At 49.0% G+C, this 26,498-nt stretch overlaps 1 protein-coding gene across 2 annotated transcripts in view; it reads right to left on the reverse strand.

Annotated features, from left to right (window-relative positions):
* The window catches only part of MIX23 (mitochondrial matrix import factor 23), a 137,640-nt gene extending 111,600 nt beyond the window's left edge, over positions 1-26,040 (reverse strand). Inside the window, exon 1 of one of the 2 annotated variants that reach the window (XM_069635815.1) lies at positions 25,888-26,040. In XM_069635815.1, the coding sequence (XP_069491916.1) occupies positions 25,888-25,938 (51 nt within the window). In that variant the 5' untranslated portion in view covers positions 25,939-26,040. The remainder of the gene's footprint in view (positions 1-25,887) is intronic. The other variant, XM_069635816.1, reaches the window with a different exon arrangement.
* Between the last annotated feature and the right edge of the window lie 458 nt (positions 26,041-26,498).

Raw genomic sequence — 26,498 nt, forward strand, 5'->3', positions numbered from 1 at the left:
TCTCCCAGGGCATGTAAAGTCACCATTGACTTTACTAGTCTTAAATTCTGAACAGAACCAGTACAAACCATCATATTGTGGACGTACTGGCTGGGACAATTCACTTGCCCCGGGGTCTGTTAGTCGAGGGGGCACGTCTCCGTCCCCCCTGATCGAGTTTTGGCTGGTGGCAGTGGATACTACTTTTTATATTCAACCGCAAATATTTTCCTATGGGATTTCCCATTGTTTTAGGCTACTACCTTTATTTAATTATTTACTGTAGCCTCGAACATGCCGACGGTTTATTTAATTAATATTAATTCTCCGGTTGGTATTTTTTGCCAAAACTTGACTCTAAAATGGCGTTTGTGTTCTCTTCTGTGACTCCAACCCAAGTCGAGCCCTTTGTTCCACTTTTTGGCGGGCTTCTGGTTACTAATGCTCTCGGTCTAGCATACTCTCCTGCCAGTCAAGATAAACTACTGTTCACTGTACGGGTATACTCTCCTGCTCGAACAGAATCAATTGGAACAAATTTCCAAGACATGGTATACTCCCTTGCCAGGCCGAACTACTACCTCCAAGTACTTCTATGGTAAGGGTCAATTTCTAAAGGTTTTACAATGTCTTCTGCTTCACAAAATTAGGTTTAGGATTTTCTTCAGGTGACAAGAATCATACTGGTGCTATTTACTACACCCAAGTGTTTGCCACAAGCAAGACAGGCAATGCTTCCTTCCTCCTAAACCACTTATCAGAAGGGCATCCCTCCTGCCAATCTTGTTCCACCTTTGTATTATTAACCAAATGCGAATAATAACCCCTCCTCTTCTTTGGCTATGTGGGTTTAAGACATGCTCTACATCTGGGCAATTTTCCTCATACACTTGGTTATGTTCAGTTATCTTCTTTTGGCTTAGGCAACCCTGGTTGTTTGTCAATTGCCTTAGTGTGTCCCTCTTTTGGCTTTCACTTCTTGAGATAGTGCCCCTTTGTATGGTTGGTTGGCCGTTATCACCCACTATACAACAATCAACTCCTTCAGGTGGGATGTTTGGAGTCTGTCTGCCAACTGCTTTGGTTTACATCAGCTTGGTACAGGTCATATTCAGTACTTTGTTTTACATTTGTTCGGTATTCAATTGAAGTCTGGGATCAGGCAACGAGTAACAACAGAGCACTCCGGGGGGTCACAATATAACAGTGAACTCACCAGTGGTGTGCGTGCCTGTGTACCTCGCTGCTCCCAGCTCGTCTGGTTCACTTCTCTGGTGCGGCCTGGCAACCTCTCCTGCATGGCTTCCCGCGGCTTCCCCCAGCAGTTCGGCTGCCACCGCAGAACACTGCACTTGGAGGAAAGTTACACATAGGTGCGGTTTGTGCTGCGCGACCTCTGCAGCTGAAGTCTCCCCAGCGTCCCAGTGCTCGCCTGACACCACTGAATGCTTTACTTTGGGGAAAGTCACAAACAGGTGTGCTTTGCACTGTGTGACCTCTGCAGCTAAAATCTCAAGCCCACACGACCCTCTCAGGACCAGCATTAACTTCTCTTGCCACTCTGGTCCACAATTTCTTCTGCTGTTTTGTTGATAATGCTAAACTCCTCTACCCACCACTACTACTACTCCTACTACTACTACTGCTGCTGCTGCTGCTGCTGCTGCTCTCCTGCTACTTTGGCCACCTTGCTTTCTTCCGCCAGGTCTCGGTCTGCACCTAAGGGGACTTTTTATGCCTCTCAGTCATCCTCAGGTGTGGGTCATTAATCGGGGCTGCACTCTGCAACCCTGTGCCTCTGCAGTCCTTTTCATTGTCCCAGTACTCTGAGAATGCTGGGACTTGATGAAGTCCCTAACACAAAAGCAATTTTTTCAATCATATTTTCCCCACCAACTTCGTTTTTCTCCTTAAGCATATTCCTCAAAGCAGTCATTGCAAGGATACAAAGATGTATTTTGTTTTACGGAGGATTGAGCTTTTTCTGGTTTCAGGATGATAGTTTTTGAAGATATCTCTGCAAGCTTTTCCAGAGACTCCTGGGATTTCCTAATTCTGGGAGTGTTATAATTTTTTAAAAAGCTTTTCTCCCTTTACTACATGACTGGTCATAATTGTCTTCACTGTTATAATTAACTTTAGGGAGTACCCGTTCTCTTTGACAACATGCCATTACGTGTACTGGAATTAAGGATTTTCCCTTCTTGGAGGTAGACAAATACTGCGTCTTATCCCATTAAGTCCTCCCGTTTCCCTGGGCCACTTCTCCAAAGTGATCCTCCCGGCTAATACCGCCCCCAGGGTCAGGAAGTGTCTGCCTTTACCTCGCCACCCAAAAGGACAATTTAAGTAGGGTTTTCGTGAGGACTCGATGGGATTCATCACATCTGAGAATCAAGAACTGGTCATTACTCGAGCAGCTCCAAAGCTCATTATAAATAATGATAGGCAAGAAGTGCTGGCGACCCACTTCAGTCTAATCTTGAGTGGTTCTTTCCTACCAAGAGGTTTTCGAGCTTAGGGTAACCCCCGGCCCAATTAAGGCCCGACAAAAGGTAGGTTACACATGACACATGCAAGGAGTACAATCCCACCGAGGCGAGTGTGTAGAATGTTGAGACAATGGAGAATTGTCTGGTGCCGCCTGACGAGGGACAGTGTGGGTTGGTTTCTGGAGAGGATGCCGGGGCAGAGACCACAAAAAAAAGAAAACAAAAAGGAACAGCAAGTGATGGGAAATCAGTAGCACTGTGCTGTGGGTGCCGGTGGGTCTGTGGCCTCGAGCCTGCCGCAGGACAGGCGAACACCAAATCTTCCAGGGCACGCATGGCAGGACAGACCTGGCAAGGAATGGGGAATGAAAGCCCGGGGTTGCGTGCCCGGTGCAGTCCAGGTCAGGTAGCAGCTTGTGAGGATTTCAGAGTAATGGGATTTCTCTGCCCGGATGAGTCAGGGCCTGGGTGGAGAGAGGATGGGCGGCTGAAAGCCACAGGCTGCGTTTCCCAGGTGCAACCTGGGAAAAGTACAGCTGCAGAGTGGCCCTCCAGAGGTGCCAGTGTTCCATGAGATGAAAAGGGGTTTATTTGAAAAGTAGGATGAAGTTCAGTAAAAGGGCAGAATTTCCAATGCCCTTGATAGAGAGAGGTTGAAGGCTGCAGAGAGATGGATGTGAATCAAGAGAATTTAGAGCATTGAGCAGTGTTGAGGAAGTTGGAGACTTAACTAAGTGTCGTACAGTAAATCTGTGGGTTTGGGAACATATATACAAGATCATTAGGACACCTCCAGAAGACAATGAAAGCATAATGGCTCATACAAAATCTCATGTCAATTGCTGGGTGCTGTAAAAAGTTCACGTTGCCTGTCCTGTGTCTCTTACTACAGTAATGTATTATCATTGCAATTTGGTGAACATTATCAGAGAAATGTATTTTTCTCATGAAACAGGAGTGTTTGAAGCTGTGGCGTTTTACCAGTGGAAATATACTCTTGTCCATTGGATTGTTTTAAAGCATAGAATTGGGTGCAATGAAGTAGTGTTTCGTAGTGAGACTATGCAAAACCACATGCGTTGAAAACAATGGTATTTATTTATTTTAATTCTTGATAATGCGCCAGATCGCACAAAGGCCTCAAGGCGCACATGAATAACAAACTACTAGTAAAACAGGAGACAGTAGAGAAGCTTCAGATACAATGAAAACTATATAGAAAGTGCATTGAAGAGGAAGGTTTTCAAATTCTTTTTTAAGTCAGCAAGAGACGTGGTCATTTTAAAATCCAGCGAGATGGTGTTCCAGGTGGCCAAAGCCAAAACATCAAAGTTTGTCTTCCCATATTTGGCTAGGTGAAATCTAGGTTGACTGAGTTTGGCCTGGTCAAATGACCTGAGAGAACGTGAGGGCACGCAACACTTGATGCGCTCAGAGAGATAGACTGGCACGGCGCAGCAAGGGTCAGGCACTTAAAAGGTAAGAGTCAGAATCGTTAAAAAAAAAAAAGACAGTGCCTGACAGACAGCCAGTGCAGATCTCTTCTGGCTTCAGTGATGGACTGCCATCTGGGGATGCCTAGCACTGCTCTCACAGCACCATTCTGTGTGACCTGGAGGGTGGTGAGGTTGGACTGGGCAGTGCCCGCCAGAAGACTATTACAATAGTCAAGCCTCGATGTGACCAAGGCAGCGGCTAAGATGGATATATTTTTTTTAAGGACAAGAAGGGGCGCATGTGGCCCAGACGTTTGTTAAGCAAGCCGCATGAGGCACAGATCTTAGCTACGTGCTCCCTCATGGTGAGCTTGGCGTCAAAATAAGGTCAAGCGTTTTGACGCTCTTGGCCACAGGTATGGTGACATTAGCAATGGAAAAGTTGGCATACTCCGTGGAAAACTTTTTCAACATGTGGTTGGAGGCAGTGATGAGAATCTCGGTCTTCTCAGCATTGAGGGCCATGGAATTAGCCACCATCCAGGAATGAATGGTGGAGCAGATGGAGTTGATGGCCTCGGAGTCCTGAGCATAGGTGTCTGAGAGTTTGAGGATGACCTGGGTGTCATAGGCTTAATTTGTATATTGGAGACCCAGGTCATCAAGAATCTTGAGAAAAGGGAAAATATAGGTATTGAACAGAATGGGTGAGAGTGGTGAGCCCTGAGGAACACCCCAGGAGAGTGGGAAGGAGCAGGCATCGTAAATGGCAACCCTAGCATTGCGAGGACCCATAGGAGGCAACCATTGTGTGGAGATACTAGAACACCCCACCAGTGATTGCAGCCTGGATGCTCGCAGCTTGTGGTCGACCAGATCGAAGGCGGCCAACAGATCGAGTAACATAAGGAGAGCTGGATGACCCCAATCGATGATGGCCGAGAGGCTGGACTTCAGGTCGAGCATGGCGGTCTCTGTGGAATGTCGAGCACGGAAGCTGGATTGGGGTGGGCCTAAAATGGTGTTTTCCTCAATGAATCTTTGCAGCTGGGGACGTGGCTAACTAGCCATGGACTAGGACATGCTTCATGCTGGGCTCCTGGTGATCCGACATTGATTTGCTGAATTATGCTTTGAAAATATGACACATGTGCCTGGAAACTGAAGGATCGAGCGTCGGAACACATGCATTGTGCGAATCCTGATGGGTGAATCATTCGTGCTCGTGGTTCAAAGGATAAATGGACTTTTGTGAGGAGCGGCCGTGAAGAGACTTTGTTGCCAAGATGGCGGCGAACAAAGGAAGAGTGGTCGCAGCCGGGGAACGAAACTCATTTCTCTGAACTGCACGGAGCGTTCTCAGATGGCTGCCTATGGGGAAGCATTGCATTACAGAATAGGACCGTGTTAATGGAGTAACACTCCCGGGCCCGAATGACTGTAGCGGTTGGATACTGTTGCCAGATTGAAGAGATAAGACGGCTTGTGGCTGTATGTAGCAGCGGCTGGATCCCGCCGCTCAAGCGGAGCAGGAAGACGTTGACCACCAGCATCATTAAAGTGTATCTCTGTCCTGAATTGATGAGGCGGCACTCCGTGAACCTAACACAAGGAGCGTTCCCGAATGAATACAGTGGAAGCAGAGGGGTGCGATGTGCAGACGCGGCTCCCAGCTGCTTATTAAGGTAGCTGTGCCTGCGATACGTGATACAAGATATGAGAAGAGCGGGCTGTGGCGCTGATTAGAAGTTGGATGTGAATGCGGGCAGAAAGCCCTTAAAGCGGATGGCAGCAGATTACATTGGAGCAAGCTGTGTGGGCGTCGGGCGGCGCTGAGGACATGAGGAGCGGTCGGGCTCTGCAGTAAGCATGCCACTGCAGCTCGAACATACGCTGTGACCCAGGGACCAGGTCGGATTGCTTGGGGCGGGCGCCACAAGCCACGGACACGGTGGTACTCCGCTCAAAGCACCAGATTGCACACGGAGAGCTGCCACAAAGGGATAAGACCTACATCAGGCCCGCGCATGCATACTGCCATGCGAGTCAGCCGGTAGATGCGCAGGGCACATAGCAAAGAGACGGTGAGTAAAGACAGATGTGGATGCAACTGAACACCTACAGGAAAACGACCTGGGAGGCCGTTGATGACCTGTGTAGTGCAACGCTAACATACCCCTTACAGTGGCACATGGTGGCAACTGAGGGGGAACCAAGGAACGATAAGTGAGTGTGCTTAATACATTTGCATAAGGGCCCCCAAACCCTGCGTACACCACATGTGCCTAGGCAACCTGACCACAGGGGAAGGCGTCAGTGGACACGTGCACCAACAAGAATTATATGTGGAAAGTAAAACGTGGGAGGCTACAATCCATCTGAATAACAATTTCATGCACCATAGCAAATGTGAGTTGGAAAATAGCAACCCCAACGACTGAAGGAACGGGGAATGTCACAACAACAGCCCCGAGCCGGAGCTAGACACGTGTGAAGGGTGGTGCTATGTCGGTGAAAGGACTAAGAGCCAAGAACAAACAACCCACAATGGAGGTCTTTGCGAAAACGCAGAGGACCCCTACAACATCGGCACAATGCACAGCCACGACTCCTGCGGAAGAGGCCCCAGAAGGAGACAGGCATCAGATCCTGGAGGCTATAATGGACTTGAGCACCAAATGGGGGCTCGGCAATGGCGGACCTACGTACTGCCCTAGAGAACAAAATTGATGCGGTAGGAACTGAACTTACCCTGCTACGACAAGACGTCAGGGCGCTGGCAGAGAGAACGAGTGGTCTGGAAAGCGCAGTGAAGACCAATACAGATGTCAGCGCGAATAATGCAAAAAAGGTCCATGTGCTAAAACAGCAGGTTGCCAATCTTGAAAATCGGGTGGAAGAAGCGGAAGGAAGGGCGATAAGAAATAACATACGGGTGGTGGGCCTGCCGGAGGGAGAGGAGGGTCAAGACCCCACAAACTACGTGGAGAACATGATCCTCCAGGAGATAGGAGCAGACAAGCTCTCACAGGGGTTCACAGTGGAGCGGGCGCATCGCGCCTTAATGAGGTAACCGCGACCGGGGGATCCGCCGAGACAGATCATCGCGAAGATCCTGAACTATAAAGACAGAGAGAAGATCCTGAAATATTTTCGTAAAGGCAGAACAATAGAGAGAGCATCCACCAATATAACTGCATTCCCGGATTACACGATGCTGGTGCAGAGGCAGAGGTACAGCTACATGGCCGTCAAAAGGAGGCTGCGTGCAGCAGGCATCAAGTACATGCTCCTGTACCCGGCGAAGCTGAAGGTGCTATATAAGTGCAGAGTGCTTTTCTTCGACACTCCAAAGGAGGTGGTGTCATGGCTGGACCTGCAGGGTTGCTCAGAACAAGAGGCGGACCGCGACCGGCAGGAGCATGACAATTGAAGAGTTGGTGTCACGGACATTGAGGGGGTAAGTGGGAGGGTGACCCTGGTTATGCTGGGAAAGGCGAGACCGGATGAACAATGTGTAGCTTTGTGCTCGGCATGGACTGGAATATAGTGGGTAAAATTCAAGTGGGAGCTGTATAGCATTGACATAAAGCGTAATAAACTTGAAAATAGGAGCAACAGGATGGAAGCAACCCACCGCAAAATATTAGTAGTTGAGTGGCCATTAGGGCGGCTTCACCCTACTGGGCCCCGAGCATAGGCTTGTGCTAGACAGGGCTAAATGTGGGAGTGCCTGAGATCCAGGAATGGAGCTGGGCAACAGTTGGGGAGGGTGTTGTTGGGGAAGGAGGGCGGGAAGTTTGGTGTGTATATAGTTATGGGGAGTTTAAGTTCGAACATGAGCCTACATAGAAGAGTCAGATGGTTGTATTTGTTTTGCGCGGGCGGGATCGGCTGAAGGTAAGGGAGAAGAGTATCAACCAGCCATTGGTGATCTTGAAATAATCTTGTGGAATGTCAGGGGACTTAACAGCTACTTGAAAAGGAATAAGGTCATGCTGTATCTAAGAAGGCAAAAGATAGATATTGAATTGTTGCAGGAGACGCATCTGACGCGGGAAAAGATGGAGTTGGTAAGGAAGATATGGAGAGGGATTGTGGTGGGCTCGTCATACTCTGCCTATGCCGGAGGAGTGCTCATCTGGGTGGCGCCGCAAGTCCCGTTCCAACTATGGCAGGAAGTGGTGGAGGCGGATGGTTATATTAAGGGGGCTGGTGGAGAATAAAGAGGTAAGCATTGTAAATACATATGCCCCCAACCAAAACACGGCGGCATATTTCAGAACTTTGTGCACCAACCTCAGTATGTGTGTAGGTAATGCGGTGATCTGGGGCAGGGATTTTAATTGTGTAATGAACCCCAAGGTAGACAGATCAGATGGCAGGATTGAAAGGCCCACCCCAGCGGCTAAAGCATTAAAGACGCTACTAGATGATTTTGGCTTGGTAGATGTGTGGAGAATAAAATATCCCCAAGGGAAACAATACTCGCACTACTCCGCCCCGGAGCAGCTGCATACAAGGCTTGATTACATCTTGGCCATGCCAGATATAATGGCAGAGATCATTCAGATAGAATATAAGGCGAGGGTCCTCTCGGATCACTCGCCCCTGGTTCTCGGGTGGCAATACTGCTCACCGAGGGCGCAGATTCCGACAGGGCGCCTCCGAGCAGAGGCGCTCAAAGACCCAGTTTTTAGAGAAGATATAAGAAGAAATTATTAACTATTTCGAGTTGAATACTGGTAGTGTTGACTCGGCGTGTACATTGTGGGAAGCCTTTAAGGTAGTGATGCGGGAGGTGGCCATTGCTAAGTCAAAGGGCCTGCAGGGCGGGGTCCTGGCGGACCTACAAAGAGCAGAAGAACTAGAAAGAGCATTAAAAAGTGGCAGCGTAGACATGGAGCTAGTACTTAAGCTACAGCAGAAGTGTGCGGAACACTGGGAAAGGCTCTGCAACCTCAATTACACAAAGTGTAAAGCGAGACAGCATGCGGGAGGGGACAAAACAGGACGGCTTTTAGCCATGATAAAAGAGTGATACTCCCAGACCCCCGATCAGAACGATAACGAGGGAAGATGGTGGGGTAGCGGACACCCAAGAAGGAGTCAACAAGGAGTTTGCGGATTACTTTAGGGTGCTATATGGGGATAAGGAGGGAAGCAGCCACGAAGAGATAGCCGAAACACTAGAAGATATAGGACTGCCCAAGATAAGTGAAGAGGAAAGAGAGGAGCTGGATGCACCAATTACTTTGGAGGAGTTAGAAGAGGTGGTGAGGCAGTTGCCTACTAGTAAGACCCCGGGGGCAGATGGGTTCCCTAGTGAATTTTATAAAGTATATAGAGAGGAAGTGCTCCCCCCAATGTTAGAAATGCTTAATGAAGCGTTTGAGGTAGAACGGCTGCCGGAGTCGCTCAGAGAGGCGATCATAATACCACTTCCCAAGCCCAACAAACCGGGGCATGGCTGTGGTTCCTACAGACCTTTGTCGATGCTGAACCACACAGTAAGATATTGACGGCTGTCCTGGCAAACAGATTGCGAAGAGTAATTAGCAAATTAATACACCCAGACCAAACTGGCTATGTCCCAAATAGGAACATAACTCACAACCACAGGTGGCTCCACCGGGTGGTCAAATGGGGTGGAGGGATTGAAGGCGAGATGGCGATTGTGTCTCTAGACACAGTAAAAGCTTTCGACTCGGTCAAGTGACCATGGCTGCTGGCGGCCCTGGGAGGGTACGGAGTGGGGCCCGGTTACATCAGGTGGGCGAAGATGCTATACAGTGAGCCCCTAGCCAGAGTTCGAACAGGATCAGTGATATCTGAGCGATGGCAACTTAGTAGTGGCACCAGGCAGGGGTGCCCTTGGTCCCCGATGCTTTACATTCTAGCCCTGGAGCCTCTGGCAATATACCTCAAGCAACAATATGATACGATAGGTATTGAGGGTGGGGGGGGGGTACGACACCTGATATCCTTATATGCGGATGATTTGTTATTATACTTGAAATACCCAGAATAAAATCTTCAGTATATCCTGGAAGTGATGGAGAGGTATGCGGGGCTGTCCGGGATAGCAGTGAATCCTCATAAATCTAGCATTTTCCCACTAGGTAGCTATAAGGGAATCCCTGAGGGAAGATTACCGGTGCTACAAATACCATGGGCGGTTGGTTCTTTCCGTTACCTTGAAATAGACGTGTACCATACGGCAGAAGAGGAACATAGGCATAACACCGAGATAACCATTGAGAAAATCGGGAAATGCATGAGGTTCTGGGAGAAGTTGCCCCTAGCAATGATGGGAAGAGGGGCAATGCTAAAAAATGGTGGTCCTGCCTAGGCTTTTACATTATTTTAGTAATATTCCATAGATGATACCCAAGAAGTTTTTTGTTAAACTGAACAGCATGTGTAGGGACTTCCTGTGGCATTGTACCCGGAACAGAGTGGCGCTATGGAAGTTGCAGAACTTCTATATAAAGGGGGGATCAAACTGCCTAATTTCGAGGTTTATTATGTAGCGAGCCTGCTACAATATGTGGCCAAATGGCTCTCCGATGAAGCGACCCGTGAACTAAGTTTGTTTGAGCATGATTGTACCCAGTTTTACTTAAGGGAAATTATCTGGCTTCCTGAGTCAGAAATGAATGAGCGCCCTGGGATGATGATGCTTGGGTGGAAAATGTGGCGTCGAGCATGGCAGATGATGGACGACCCATGCCCATGCTCCCCGCAGGTACCGCTGGTTGCATTGGCAGGGGGAGTTAAGCAGTTAAGGGTGATTATCAGGACCTACTGGGAATCGGTGGGGTTGGTAACGTTGGGGGACATTTGGCAAGAGGGGACCATTAAGGATTTCGAAGAACTTGGGGAAGAGGCGGGATTACATACAGGCCAATATGTTACGTATCATAGAATGGTACAGAAAATTCGGAAAACGTGGCCTGAAACAGTACTGGCGGAAGAACCAGATGCTATCATTGGGGCAATATATGACATATCGGAAGGGGGGGGCGTGAGATTTCTAGGCTGTATGAGATGGTGATGACTCAGGTTGGAAAGGAGCTGACACAATCAAGACTAGATTGGGAAGCAGAAGTAGGAGCCCCGATAGAGGATGGGATGTGGGAACATGCCCTGGGATACCACAAGAAGGTGTCAAGAAATGCTAGACTAAAACAAATACAGTTGCATATAACGCATAGAGCATACGTGACTCCTCTGAGGATATCTAAGTTTAAAAATGCTGGGCGACAGGCGTGTCCCAAATGCGACAAAGAAAACGCTGACATGACACACATGTTTTGGTCATGCACAGTAATTGAGCGTTTCTGGGGTGAAGTGGCACAAAAACTAGCAGAGAAGGGGGTAACGATCACCATAAATACAGCTACGGCCTGCTTGCTGGGAGGGTTCGCCAGATCACGGAAACTTAAACATGTTGGGAAGCTGAAAGATTTGGCATATGTGCTTGCCAAACGAAGGATTGTCATGGGATGGAAGACATGTCACAAGCCGCGGGTGGAGGTGTGGTGGAAGGAGTTGCAAAAAAATGGCCAGAGGCTGAAACAATGGTATGGCAAGAGGCGAGCAGCATAAGGGGGGAGGAGGAAGCGGGTACCCTGATGGCATGGAAATTACTAATAGCAGAACTGTTCAGAAAAATATTGTATCTGACAGAATCCGAGGGGAGCGAGACCCTGCCGCGTGCAGCAGATACGGAATGCAAGGAACAAAGAGGCTCATGAAGTAGGGGTGGGATGGGGGGGGGAGCAGTGACCAAGATTAATGGGTGAATAATGGAACTGTTGTAAATTGCACTGCGTGTTTGGTTTGTATTGTTGTTTGGTTTAAATAAAATTAATAAAAATCTTTTTTTTAAAAAAATCTTTGAAGCTGGAGATATGCCGCCCAATCCATGACCTTGATAAGAAATGGGACATAAGTGATAGGACGGTAGTGTTTAGGCTAGAGAGGGTCGAGATTGTCTTTAAGGAGGGGAGTGATCCAGGCTTCTTTGAGATCCATTGGAATCTGACACTCAAGGAATGACTGGTTAATAAGCCTGGTAATGCAAGGGCTGACAATATCAAGGCAGCTAACCAGCAACCTAGAGGGACAGGAACCACACTTACAAGTGGTTGGTTTCATGTTGAGCATGATCTGAGTAACTTCTGCCACTGTGCAAGGAGTGAAAGAAAAAAAATGGTCTTTGACGTGGCATGGCGATTTGTGGAAGCTGTGCAGGATGGGGACAGAGCAGGTAAGGGTGTGAGAATAGGAGCGCTAGGAGAAATGCTAGACTGCAGATGGGTGGCGATTCTGGATATGAAGGTGTCATGAATTGTTTGCCACCCTGCCGGATCCTGGGGTTTGCCGATTTTAATGTGGGTGTTAATCCTTGGTACTTGATTTAGCCTGCAGAATTATGTTGTTATAGTAAGTGGATTTGGCTTAGGTCACGGCAGCCTTAAAGTTTTTCATTGCCAGTTTGTATAGTCAGAGCAAAGCTGGTGTTGGTTGCTTCCACCAAACACGTTCAGCTGCTCTCCTACGATGCCTAAGGGCGAGAATGTAATCGTTAAACCAATGGTGGGACAGAGTTTCGAGCTTGACACACCTAGTGGTAATAGGAGCAAGATCATCCATGACAGAATCAACAGTGTTTGTTATGTGGGCAGAGAGGACAGGAGAACCATTATAGTTCACTATGTCACCTAGCTTAAGACTCAATGCCTGCGAGAGCTTTTGAGGGGCGAGATTTTTGAGACTTCTAGTCTTAACGAACAGTCTGGGAATGACATCCACTCTGGGGTGCAAGGCGGGCAGGTTGATGGAGAGAGTAAGCAGAGAACGATCAGACCAGGGACAAACGGCAATAGATGGAGTAGAGGCAGGCGCCTGGTGAAGGAATATACAAGAGTATGGCCTCCTATACGAGTGGGTTCCTTAACTTGTTGGATAAAACCCATGGTGGCGAGTGCAGCCAGAAGTAACCGGCAGCTTTATCAGTTAGCACATTGTCCCAGAGGTTGAAGTCGCCTAGTAGGACAACTGGCGCATTTCTATATTTTTTTAAGTAGGTGTAACAATTGTTCCTTGAACAATGGGAGGCGTCTGGGTGGCCGGTAGATAATGACAGTAAGGGTAGTATTGTCCTTGATTTTTAATTTAGCCACTAGTGATTCGCACTGGTCGGGGGGGCTATGTGGCAAATGGTGGCATTGAAATGTATCCTTGAGGAGTAGAGCAACACCCCACCCTTAGCATCTTTGCGGTCGGCCCGCAGGAGTACAGTCAGGGGGAACTGTCAAAGTGGCTTAATTTGAAATGGCGTCACTAAGCCAGGACTTAGTGATAGCCAAAAGGTCATAGTAGGACTGTGTGTGGAAGTCTTCAACTTCCACCCCATGAGACATCAGAGAACGTGTATTGATAAGGGATAGAACAAGTGGGAGGACAGGAGGGCCATTTTTAAACGGCAAGGACCTTGTGGAGTTTGCGAGAGCGGCATCCTAAGTGTCAAATAGGCCGGTTGTAGGTCTGGGGCACATGGCAATACAAACCGAGAAACAGAATTAGGTGTCCTGAAGGTTAACTGGCCAAAGGGCAGCTCTGAAACGAGCAGCTCCACCTTTCATGAATGAAAATGTACGTTTGAAAAAATGTATTAATATTCCTTCCCAGGTCCCTCCTGCTCCTTGCCTTGTTCATACGACCCCATTGGCTCCTCTCGTTACCGCTATTTCTCCCTGCTAGCCTAACTTCACTGGAACGTGCGGCCCATCCCAATTAAAGCCAATCAAATATATGGATCTCTTCAAAGCTTGGCTTGAATTCCTTACTTGCTAAAGAGGAAGCTACTCTCGTCTTCTCGCCCATCCTCCCTACCGGAACCCACCACTCCATCCAGTGATGCTATTTGTATAGTAGTCTTGTTTAGTTTGAAGCATTTGCCCCTTTAGGTCAGTGCTCGGATTACTTACCGGTAATCTTCTTTACTCCTAGTCCTGCTCCTCCTCATCTTAGGCCTTATGAGGGACCAGACATGACAGGGACCCTTTTTCTATTTCTTCTTTCTCCATGGCCCTCCCCTGTACCCGGGAGTATAACACTGCCCACATCCCAGTATGCCATAGTTTCCTCCAACTCACCACCAAGATGCAGAGACCCATTCCAACCCCAAACAGGAAGGAGAGGTGGGTATTAAGTGCAGAGATGAGGAAGAGCAGGACTAGGAGTACTGAAGACTACTGGTAAGTAATCAGAGCATTACCTCCACGTCTCTCTTCCTCATCCTGTATGAGGCATACCAAAGCCCTGCCCCCCCCCTACACTCCCCTCTAAGGAATGGGTTGAAATCAGACGGATGCTGTGCACAAACCCAGCCACCACTTTATGGAAAGAGAAAGGCCACCACCAGAAAAGAAAGTGCCGCACTCAGAACACCTCCACCAAACGAGGAAGCCAAATGACACTTCAAGCTGCCAATTTGGGTAACACCCCAAGTACAACACATCAGGGTGAACCTCCAAGTAGGGAGCCTCAAACAAAAGCTCCCCAATTGCACTCAACCACCAAGCCGAGGAAGAAGCTATCAGTACCACCACCTGAAGGGCCACAAACCTCAAGTCAACTTGCTGCAATGGCTCAAAGGGAGCAGGCTGCAACAATGTCAAACCAAGGGCCAAGCCCCACTGAGGCAGACCCAACAATGTCTGGAATTTGTTAACCCTTTCAACAATCCATGCACCAGATGCACATCCTCAGGCTTTCATTCCAAAGTGCTTCATACAGCCACGATATCCACCCAAAGGGACCGTGAGGCGTACATGGTCAGGCCCAAAGCAAACCCCTCCCTCAAGAGCTGGAGAAGGATGGGGATAGGACACATTCTTCGCATTGAGAGGGAGGCAAACAAGTCCAGAACAGGAGAACCAAACTGTTGACAAGCAACCAAAACAGATCCTACCTTCAGTGCCGAAGATGCGGACGGAAAAATCTTGGCCAGGCGGTCCGCCACCAAATCGTTCACCCGCAGGAACAGCACAGCATTACCCGACCCCTTGAACGGGTACCACCAAGCCTGTTTAGATATGCCATTGAAATACGTCCCGGCAGAAATATCGTCCACTGTGAAAACAACAGCACTCACCCAGAGATCTGATCCAAAAAACCACAGAGCCCTGCCCACTGCAGCCAGGACCTCCAACAGGAGGACCAGAAAGCCCCTGCATCCCCAGCGAGCTAGCATCAGCAGTAACCGTTAGTGGACAAGGCTAACAGAGAGGAAACCAACACAGAAGATTCATGGGATGCAACCACCACTGGATCTGACCTTCCAGGACCCCTGGGAATGGAACAAGATTCATGAACACCTGGGAGTCCACCCACTAGTGCCTGCATAGGTGCGAAAGGAGAAGCCTCATGTGCAGCAGAACAAGAGCATACAAGAGACCATACAACCTTAGATCCGCAAACAAAACCTGACGCAGTCTGCAGCCAATCCATAATGAGGTGGGCCAGGTCCCGAATCCCGACCTCTCCGTCGCAGGTTAAGAGCGCCCTATCCTTTGCTTTCTCCCTGTTCCTGGCTACATGGCTCCTTTTTTTGTCTCTTGCTCCAAACCCGCCTTGTTGCTTAGCAATCTTCCTCTTCTTCCTGGAAGCGATTCTCGTTCCTCAAAGCCATCGTGCCAACTGTGGTGCTGGATTACCGGTGGTCCTGTTGTTGAGTCTACAAAGGGTTTTCTTCCCCAGAGGATTTCCCTTGGAGGACACAGAGCCCTGTTTCCATCAGGGCTTTGGATATTCTTTGGGCTATACCTTTGCTCATGTGCTGCTGCAGTGACTTCAAACAGATCAGTGCTAGTTTTGCTGTGATAGCCGTCTTCAGACAGAAAGGAAGAGACTGGAATTGATACTGACAGTCAACAACTGCAAATCTCAGGAACTGCCGACAGGCTTTCCAAGCGGGGAAATGGCATTATGCATCCTGCAGATACAGGAATGCCAGAGGTCCCTGTCTAATATCAGCAGGAATATCTTATGGAGGCTCTCCAACACAAAATGCCAATTGACCACATGCAGGTGCACCCATGCCAGGTCCAGGAGAAGCCAGCATTTCCCTGATGACAGCAGGATGAGAAACAAGGCCGTAGAAAACATGTGCTGTACAGACCCTGCAGAACTCCCCATAGCACCGCCTCGACCAGCAACGCTGTATGTTGTCATGCATGGCGGGTCGGTCAGACCAGCACCTGGGCACCATCAAGTCCACCCAGGCCTCTGAAAAGAACTGGAGCCTTTCCTCAACAGGCCTGATTCCAGGAGTACAGCATATGGATGGGAAACAGTGCCCTTCCCAATGTCCTCTGGATCCGCTGTGTTCACAATCCCCATTACGGCCGAAAACTACTGCAGGTCAGCCTAGAAAGATATGATATGGCATTTATAACACGCCTATACACAAGTGTTTCGAGCCATGATGAGGCAACGGAGGGGAACAAAGGGAGGACGGACAACGATCCTACTAGGCCAGGTGATAAATGAGATCACTTAAGTGTGTGAGTACGGGGAAGGGACAGTGCAGTAAATGGGAAAGATGATAACAGTAAGTAAGTAAACGGCCAGCATGTGGCAAGTGCATGGGTAAGTGCGGGCATCAGGTGTCGGGTAGGGGGACTGTGTGGATACAGAAACAGTCCCCAAGTGCGGGGGGTGTCAGGTGGGCAGTGCAGGTGAGTGACACTGGCGGGGGCAGGACCTGGGCCCGAGATCAGAGGGTGTCCAGGTAGCCAGTTCAGTTCTAGTTACAGCCAGGAAGTCAGCAGAGGAGAGGAGGAGAAAATGCTGAAGCAAAGAGAAAGGTCTTGAGGTGCTTCCGGAGATGGCTCTCCTCAAGTTTAAGGGAGGCTGTTCCAGAGGGAGGCACCAGCCGAATAAAGAGATCTACCACCATCTCATTGCTTGGAGAAGCGACCGGCCCTGAGGGAATTGGAGGCGGATGAGCGAAGAGCGAGGGAGGGAAGATATTTAGGAAGAGAGAGTTGGAGGTATTGGGCCCCAGACCCCAGAAGGCCTTGTGGACGATATAGAGGGGTTTGAACTTAATTCCATCAGCCACTGGGAGCCAGTGCAGAGATTTCAGTCCTGGAGAGATACGTTCCCTGGGCTTGAGGCCAAGGACAAGTCTCGCAGTCCTGTTCTGGATAAGTTGCAGAGGGCAGAAAGTAAAAGCAGGCAGATTTAGAAAGAGGCTGTTACAATAGTCCAGCCGCAAGAGAACCAGAGCTCTGGAGACTGCCATACCCCTTTGTCAGACCTGGATGCCTAGACACGAGGCCCAGGGTTTCAGGGTAGTAGTACCAGCCCTAGAGATAAGGGGTGCATTAGCCAATTGTACTCCCTAAAAATTGGCAAATACTCCCAAAAAATTAAAATAGGGAGTACAAATACTCAGAACAAAAATTAGGAAAAAAAGACAGAATCTTGCGCCCCTGCTTTCACCCTCACAGCTCCATGAATATGTTTGGACCAGAAGTGCATGTAGTACGACAGGAAGAAACTACTATTTTAACTGACTGGAAGAAGTAAACCTGTATCTTTTAATGTGCATGAATAAGTGGGTGAAAAGAAATAAATATTACAAAAACATTTCCGTATTACTCGCTTATGAAATACTCTTATTGGAAATTGGACTTGCATTTTTACCCCCTAAAAAAATCATGTTACTCCCAACTTCAAAAAAATAGGGAGTAAAATGCTCCCACTTCCAAATCTTATCTGGAGCACTGGGTAGTACCACACAGGCATCAGCCTTGAAGACCACATGGACCCTGCCAAACCACATCAACCCCCGCAAAGGGAATCCTTTTTCGCCATGGTGCTGGGATGGGACCCAGCGAACCAATTCCCAACGTGCACATGGCGCCAGCCTGCAAAAGCTGCTCCCAATGGCTACTGCCACCACTGTCAACTCAGCAGAGGCCAGATCCGAACAACCTGATCAGCACGTCCAGGACCTATGCCTTCCACCAAGGTGCATGCCAGGGTTCACACCTGACCCCAAAGACACCTCTGCCATGTAAGAGGCACAGGCCGCAGCCTGTAAGAAAAGACGGAAACCCACGTAGACCCCTTACAGATTGGAGACAACTTGTTCATCCTCACTGTCTTGCACAAACACTTTTGGGCAGGCAGATGCGTTCCCAACCAGACATGGCAGAAGAAAAGCCACTGACACAGCCTTCGGGAGAGTCGTCCCCAACCTGCAGAGGGTACAGTGTTGTCAAGAACCGAGGAACACAGGCTGTTTCCTGGCCCTGCCATCCCTAGAAGACCACCTCATTCAAGAGAGGGAGGTCAGGCTTCAAGACGTGAGTAACCAGGGGAGGAGTGGATCCACAAAACCCCATTTATACAGCCACTTGCAACAGGACCCGCGACACAGACGACACCAAGTCCAAATAATCCCAATCACGGACACCATCTGCCGGATCAGACTCTGAAGAGGACAAAGATGAAGTGGAGTCGTCATGGAAAGCCATCTTGAAAATCACCCCCAACCGCTTTTCCGAATGCCGCCCTTACATGATGCCAACTCTGCTCTGGAGAAGACAAGCTGGAAGTGAAGAGATGGGACAGGTGCCTATGCACCACCACGTGTGCAGCAGCCATAGCGCTTGAAACAAACTAAGATTCTGGAACCCAGCACCAGCCAACTGACCAGCAACTATGCCTATGCTGACACGCAGCAGCTCACCGAGCCAGTGCCAAATGGCCTTTGCTCTCCACGTCATCCTCCATACCTAGCAACCCAAGGCGAGGCAACCCACACCCAGGACCAGAAGACAACGCTGCATCGTGACTAGCACCCTGTAAGCACCCCGCAGGGCACCAAGCCCTACGCAACAGCGCTGTGTTCAGGTCCACACCTTCCTTACCTGCAAGCCCAGGTGCAGCGATTCCACGCCCCAGGTCAGGCAAAAAAGCTGCTGTCCTCCAGCTTGGCACCCTCTGCCCCTCACAGCTCACAACCCAGGGGTGCGTACTCCTGCTTAGCACCCTCTGCTCAAGAAAGGCCCTCCGGGAGACTCCGCCTCAACAGTCCCAACCAGCAAAGACCGCTGACTCCATACTCCACTCACCCAGAGCCCCTCGCCCAGCTGGGGCTCCAGGAGCCGCTATACCCCACATGCAGCCCAGCGGCAAACCTGTAGGGGAGCCAGGAAGGTTGCCCCTCTAGGCCCAGCAGCAACAGGATCACCACGGGCAGCAACAAAGCTACCCACCGGAGCCCCAGCCGCAAGTCAGGGACATTAAAAAACTGCAGCATGCTACGATCGGGGGCAGGAGTGTTAACTCACAGGTGTAGGGGAGGGGCATGGAGAAAGAATAAATAGAAAAAGGGTTCCTGCCATGGAGGCTGGTGCCTCATAAGTAAGTACTGAGACGAGGAAGAGGGATGTGGAGGTAATGTTACTTTTGGAAGTCATCTGTTTTCTTCTATATATATTTTCTGTCATTCTTTGTTACGGGCATGGACCACTTTTCTATACCCTCATTAATGTTCTCATCTTTGCACAGGTACCCTTCGCAGAAATGCATCAGCCTTCTGTAAATGTGTTAGGGGGGGGGGGGGGAGTCATTTCTGATAGAAATTGACATCCCTCATAAATGGCCATCTCCCAGCTTAATCTACATACTGAATCTGTTGGCAGTCTCCATGACCATCAGTCTGGCTTCAGAGCAGCCAGAAGCATGGAAATCGCTCTCCTGAAAACATGTGAAGACTTGCTCTCTAATCTAGACTATAACTTTCCTTCTATCCTCATTCTGCTTGATCTATCCTCTGCTTTCTAAACAGTCAACCAAGCCATCCTGCTCAATTCTCTCCGTGACAACCTGGGTATCACTGGTCAGGCCCTAGCGTGGTTGACCTTTCTCTCTGATCGACTGCCAGGTCCACCTGGGGTCCTTCCTCTCTTGCATCTCTCTCTCCCTGGCTCTTTAACCACTAACTGGCCCCTCTGGCCCACTGCATCTCTACCCTCTGTTCTAACTTTCAGTGTTATGCAGATGACACCCAACTCTCCTTCAGGCTACCCTCACCCTCTTCTGCTCCTTCTCTCATACCGACTGTGACCGCAATTCAGGAATGGTGGCCCTCCAACGATCTCTGCCTTAATGCCAGTAAGACCGAGATCATCCTCATTGGGACACCGGCTCCCGCCGTCCCTCTCTCACTCTGGCTGCCCACCTCAGGCCCTCTATCGGCACCTTCCTGTGAGGCTAAGAACCCTTAGTGTCATTTTGACTACACCCTCTGCTTCTTTCCTCACATCTCTGATGTCTCCAAGAAGTCACACTATCAGCTTTACCTCCCCAGAGGTATTCTTCTTTTTCTCACTTTGCCCCAGAATCTCACAGTTTCCAGAGCCCTAGATCTCTCTAGGCTGGACTACTGCAAGAGCCTCTTTCTAAATGTGCTGCCTCTACTCTTCGCCCTTTACCACTAAACCAGAACAGGACTGCAAAACATGTCCTTGGCCTCAAGCCCATGGATCGTATCTCTCCAGCCGTCAAATCTCTCCACTGGCTCCCTGTGGGTGCAAGGGTCAAGTTCAAGACCCTCTGCATCATCCACAAGGCTTTCTGGGGCTGGAGACCACACTACATCCAACTTTCTCTTCCTAAGGATCTTCCTTCTTGAGCCCTCCGCTCATCCACCTCCAACTCTTTGAGGGTCAGACACTTCTCCAGGCAGAAAGTGGGGGTAAATCACAGTCCTCGGCTGGGGCCTCACTCGAACAGCCTCCCTGTCTCTCTCAAACTTGAGCAGCACCACCTAAGGTTCCGGAAGCAACTTAAGACCCTCCTTTTCGCTTCCGCTTTCCCTCTCCCTTGCTGATACCCATCTGCTGCGCAAACTGGTTACCTGGCCACACACTGAACTTACGGGACCAGGCTCCTGCACGCCCAGTTGCCCTTGCACTGCCTCCAGGCTTCCCAACCACTTAGGGACTGTAGCTGCAACCCTACAGTCCCCGGAATCCCTGCACTTATGAGCCACCTCCCTGGCAGCACTTACGTGTTCCATTGCACTCTCCCCTCCCCACCTCCTAGTCCTTAGCCCTCCCCTCCCTCCTGCACTTGTGCGATCTGAATGACAAGGCCTAGTAAGATCATTGTTTTGTCCTCTTTCTGTCTTCCCATCCTTGTCTTGTCGCGGCTAGAAACACTTATACACAGGCGCGTTCTAAATGACTTATTACATCATATTCCGGTCCTATGTTTATAAAAGGAAATTTACATACAAGTTAAAAGCCCGGAATTGCAGACTGTTGAGAGTTCTGCATAAATTAGGGGGTAGTGTGTCAACATTACTATGAAGTTAACGTTTCTTGCCTAGAAGAATACTACTTTGCAGCAGAAGAATACATGTTCTACTGCCAAGCGAGTTTTGCTGTGACTTCACGTCCGCGGACATCACTTCATGTGGCGTTGTGCATCTATATTGTATTGTATGCTAGATTTGTAAAGCACTGCAAAAACCCGAAGGCAACAACGTGCTAGGCAGCAGGCTGCTAGAGAGGGAGGCAGGGAGAGCAAGCTAAAACAGAAGCGTTTTCAACTGCTTGCGAAAGGCGGATAGTGTCGGAATACTCCTGACATGCAGCGGCAGCGCATTCCACAGCGTGGGAGCCAGCACTGAAAAGGATCTGCCACCCAACCGGGAGTGCCGAAAGCGGGGGACAGTCAGCAGGAGCTGGTCGATTGGAGATTTCTCTTGGGTTGCTAAAAGGCCAGCCTTGACTGAAGAAACAAAGCCCCTGTGGAATGGCTGGCCCGGTAGCCATACACAAAAAAGTTTAAACTCTACCCGAGACTTAACTGGTCTCCCCTTTTTAATGTGGTCTATAACGTGTTGCAAACCTAAACTATTGCATTGGAGTATTTGTATTTTATTTATTTGTATAGCGCACTAGGCCCGAGGGCAACCAGGCGCATGTCTTAAGGCACAGGTACAACAATGGTGATGATAAAATTACAGGCATTCAAATTACGTTCACAGGTGCATATCTTAAGGCACAAGGTACAAAAGTGGCATCATTACAGATACAGGCAAAACATAATTACATTCTCAAGCGGTAAAAGTGCCAGTAGTGCGGAGTAGTGGTGCAGGTTGCTTAAGCTGGTAGTGGATGGGAGGTAGAGGAGAGCCAAAGCTTCATTTTGTGTTTGAAAAGCGTAGGGGATGGGATGGTTCTGATGGACAATGATATGGAGTTCCAGAGTTTGGATGCAAGGATGGGAAACTAGCACCTCCGGCAGTCTGTAGGTTGTATTTAGGAACTGTGAGCAGGTGCGCTTGGGCAGATCTTAGAGTCCGTGTAGGAATGTACTGAGAGAAGCGAGAGGTTAAGTAGATGGGGGCCTGGTTGTTGACACATTTATGAGGGTCAGGGATTTAAGCGAGATTCTTTGGGCAACAGAGAGCCAGTGTAAGCTCTTCCTTGTGTCAGTAATATACGCCAATCTCGGAATATTGAGGGCTGCTCCGATAGCATTATTTTGGGAGATCTGAAGTTTGTTGAGGTTGCGTTGGTTAGTCCCTTGATAGAGTGCGTTACAATAATCAAGTTTAGACATGACCAACGTCCTGGCGAGAGTAGTGCAATTCTGGGTGGAGAGGAATGGGCGGCAGGCTGTAATTAGCTTACATGTGTAGGCCAAAGCAGCGGCGACTACATTTGTTTGGCAATTTAAGGACAGTGTGGAATCAAGGTAGATACCTAGAGTTTTGGTCTCCTTAGCCACTTTAATGGTGTTACCATCTATGTTGAAGGTGCTGAAGGTCGGGTCAAGCTTGTTGAGTCTTTGTTGGGTGCCAAGGATGAGGAGCTCTGTCTTGTCATCATTAAGACAGAGCTTGTGGTGTGCCATCCATGCTTGGACGACTTGGTATACGTCGTTCAGAGCTTTGGCGTCTGCAATGTAGTCGCCAGTGATGGGGATGAGACTCTGGGTGTCATCCGCGTAATTGGTGTAGGTAACACCCAGATAATCAAGCACATTGAACAATGGTTTGGTAAATACATTGTAGAGCGTAGGGGATACACACGATCCTTGAGGAACTCCGCAAGGGACCGGAGATGGGTCAGCAGAAGCAGTGGATGAGAATACTCTCATGTGTCTGATGTCCAAGAAGGATCTGATCCAGTTAGTGGCATTTTCCGAGAAGTGGGCAGCAGATCAGGTGTTTGCATAGGATTTGGTGATTGACCAAATCGAAGGCTGCAGAAAGGTCCAGGAGTAGTAGGAGGGCTAGTTTGCCATTATCTTTTAAGTCCTCAATTTGAGTTTTCAGATCTAACAGGGCTGTTTCTGTCCCATGCCTGGGTCTGAAGCCAGATTGTCTGGTGCCGAGAAGGTTTTTGGTCTCCAGATATTTCTGTATCTGGGGGTAGGCCGCTCTGTCTAAGATTTTTAGGAGGAACGGGACCGTGGTGATCGGTCTGAAATTGGTAGGTATTGACGGATCAAGAGTAGGTTTTTTCAGCAGAGGGATGACCCAAGCGTCCTTCAGATTATTGGGTACAATTCCAGAATGAAATGAGTTGATAAAAGGTAGTAATAAAGGGTGCAAGGTTGTGGTCGGATTCTTTAATGATAGGTGCCGGGCAGGAGTCCCCTTGGCAGTTGGAGGGTTTAAGGTTGTTAATAATCTTTTCAACCTCAGGGATAGTAAGCGGAAGGAAGCTAAATGGGGGCTGGGTGAAAGTGGTCGTGGTTTGAGGTGCAGGAGGTTTAGTAAGGAGAGAGTTTTGTTTGGCATTAATTTTGGCTTGTAGGGTGGTTATTTTGGAGAGGAGAGCATTTTGGATACTATTGCACCAGGAGCTGTCTTTGTTACAGGTATCTGGTATGGGCGAAGGGGTACACAGATTCAGATACAGAGGCATAGGACAAGGGACACAGAGGAATGACATTTGAGGAGGGGCACACAGTGTATAGGTGTTGTTTGGTTATGAGCCCACCCATTGCCTGCAGATAGCCATGCTAATCCCTATGACTATTCCCACCCATTCCTGCCTCTCCCCACCCAAAACTCCTCCTCATGGGAACTTTTTGAGTTCGCTTTAATGAAGCCTTTCGATGCGTGGATAGTTTGTGCAGCATGCTGATGTAAGGCGCAGGCTGCCTGCTCTGTTACTGCCAACGAACACTATAAGAAAATACAGTATATTTTGCATCCTCTGAAGCTACCACCGACAAGCGACTGCACCATTTCATTCGCATATCTGGCACAGCGGTCAGGTGAGAGTTGGGGCAGGTCACAGGTGGGCCATGTTCTCACAAGCAGGGGCACACATTAAAGTCAAAAGGGTACTGACAACCCTGTGCACTTGTTGCTGGAAGTAATTGTTCGTTGAGAGAAGGAGTCTTTTGTATATCCCCCTCCTCAACCGGAGGTTCAAAAGTCAGCAGGTGTGATATAGTCCTTTGGAAACAATCAGTTTTAAAGGGAGACATTATTGACAGGTGTCGGGCTTCCCTAAAGTGAATTGGCATATTGAGACTGTTAGACGGTGGTGCTCCAGAACAGACAGTGGTGCTCCAGAATGTACGATAAGTCATAGTGCCGCTGTAACCCAACCCAACGTATCATGGTATTACAGGTTGTCAGTCCGGACTCCGGCATCTACATTCCACATGGCTGTGCTTTGTGGTAACTATAACAAAATAAACAACAAGTTTCAAGAACATGTCAAGTGTCCTTGCTGTGACAGTTAGGATTATCTCCTCATCCCAGCACGAGGCTCCAGCCTCCGTGAAAGGAACCCATAGATACAATTAGTTTTAGTTTGGGCTACTAGTATAAGCTGCAACTATTGTTTTATAGTACAGATGGGGAGGAATGGCATATGGGGGACACACAGTCTGTAGGTGTTATTTGATTATGTGCCCACCATTGACTGACCATAGCCATGATAATCCCAATGGTGTCATTCCCACCCTCATTAATCAAGCTATGCCATCGGACTTTACACTGGAAGCACCTGCCAGTGTTGTTTCAAAGCAGTCTTATTCTGAGAGTCAATGGCTTAATTGGCGTAGCTGCTGATGTAATAAAAACGTCTTAACAGGCCTGCCTTCAACCACTCGATGTATAATCGCTATGCGTAGTCCACCCACTTTTTTCAGAAAGATAAAATGAGAAACATTGAATGTTCTCTTTGAATGTATTCATTAAAGCAGACCTCAGGGATCAAACGGCGGTCATCAGGTTTGCATGCTGGACACTTCACCACGCTGATGAAAAATAACATAACTAAAGGTGAATTGTCCCATTTCGGTACTACAAGTTCCAGGGAAAAAAATCGTATTGGTTCTTGGAGTTTCAAACATGCACACCTTTTAACGTTTGCAAAAACACTGCTAGAAGAAAATATCCAGCTGTGTGTGTATTGATTTTATGAAAGGCAAATGCCATTCTGACTGTGCAATTTGGGTGGTTATGCAAAGCCAATTTAAGGAAATGTTCATATTTCACCTTGATATGCTAATTTCTGGCGACCTCACATCCCATTGCGTTTGTTAAGTCCCCCCACTTTACATTTTTAAGACTTGGCCCCGGCCCCTCTGGGGTTGTTGCACCCATTCAAAAGTGGGAACCTATTGAGAACACTAGGGAGTGCACCTGAATAGCCGTTGCCCCCCCTGATGGATTGCTAAAGTGTCTCTGGTCCACTTGCACATGCCGCAAACCAAGAACCGGTGCTGCCCTTCAGTCTAAGTCACTTTCGCCCCGCTGCACCCTGGGTAATGGCCGCACCAAGCACTGCCGTTGAGCCCCCGATACACGGGGACGCCCCCTAATAAGACGGGGGCGCCTCACCCGTGTCGGTCTCCCACCCGCCCAGCAAAGCGAGCTGGGTTCCCTGCTTCCTCGCTGCCGGTACCTGGAACTCGGAGAAATCCTCGCAGCTCACACCTGTAGAGGGCGCCGCCATGTTGGAAGCGCTGCCAGGACCCGCCAGGCTGTGACCCTGTTCCGCTGAGGCGGCCACCGCAGTGCCTGTCTAGAGACGAACTAACTGCACACACATCAACTGGGCTGAGGGCCCGGGGAAGGGGTCAGTCTAGTGGCAAAAGCAGCCCGAGAGGTGTGGTCAGAAGTAGAGGGGAGGTGTGAAAAAACCGGGGGATTCTAATACTAGCACTGGTGGTGGTGCATGGAATTCCTGTTCTCTTCGTTGTATATGGTTTATACTGGGTGCAGTTGCAATGCATGGTGTTCTGTACATTGGACTGCTGCAGGCATACATGCCAACCTTACAGATCACCTAAGGGGGGGAGGGGGTTGACATGAAAATTGGGAGAATTCTATTTTCCCATTGACTTTTATTGGGTTGAGGAACGTTTTAAGGAGAAGATAAATAAATCTGAACTCTTCCCTACTGTAATGTCCTGTTTCTATGTCCCTCCTACCCTGTCTATGTCTTCCCATCCTCGAACGTGGGCTGTTTCACGTGCGGGGGTATGTTCAAGTCAGAGCAAGTGTGGTCACGTA

The sequence above is a fragment of the Ambystoma mexicanum genome, chromosome 7p (assembly GCF_040938575.1).
Source record: "Ambystoma mexicanum isolate Mex_15411 chromosome 7p, UKY_AmexF1_1, whole genome shotgun sequence".
NCBI classification, from domain to species: domain Eukaryota; kingdom Metazoa; phylum Chordata; class Amphibia; order Caudata; family Ambystomatidae; genus Ambystoma; species Ambystoma mexicanum.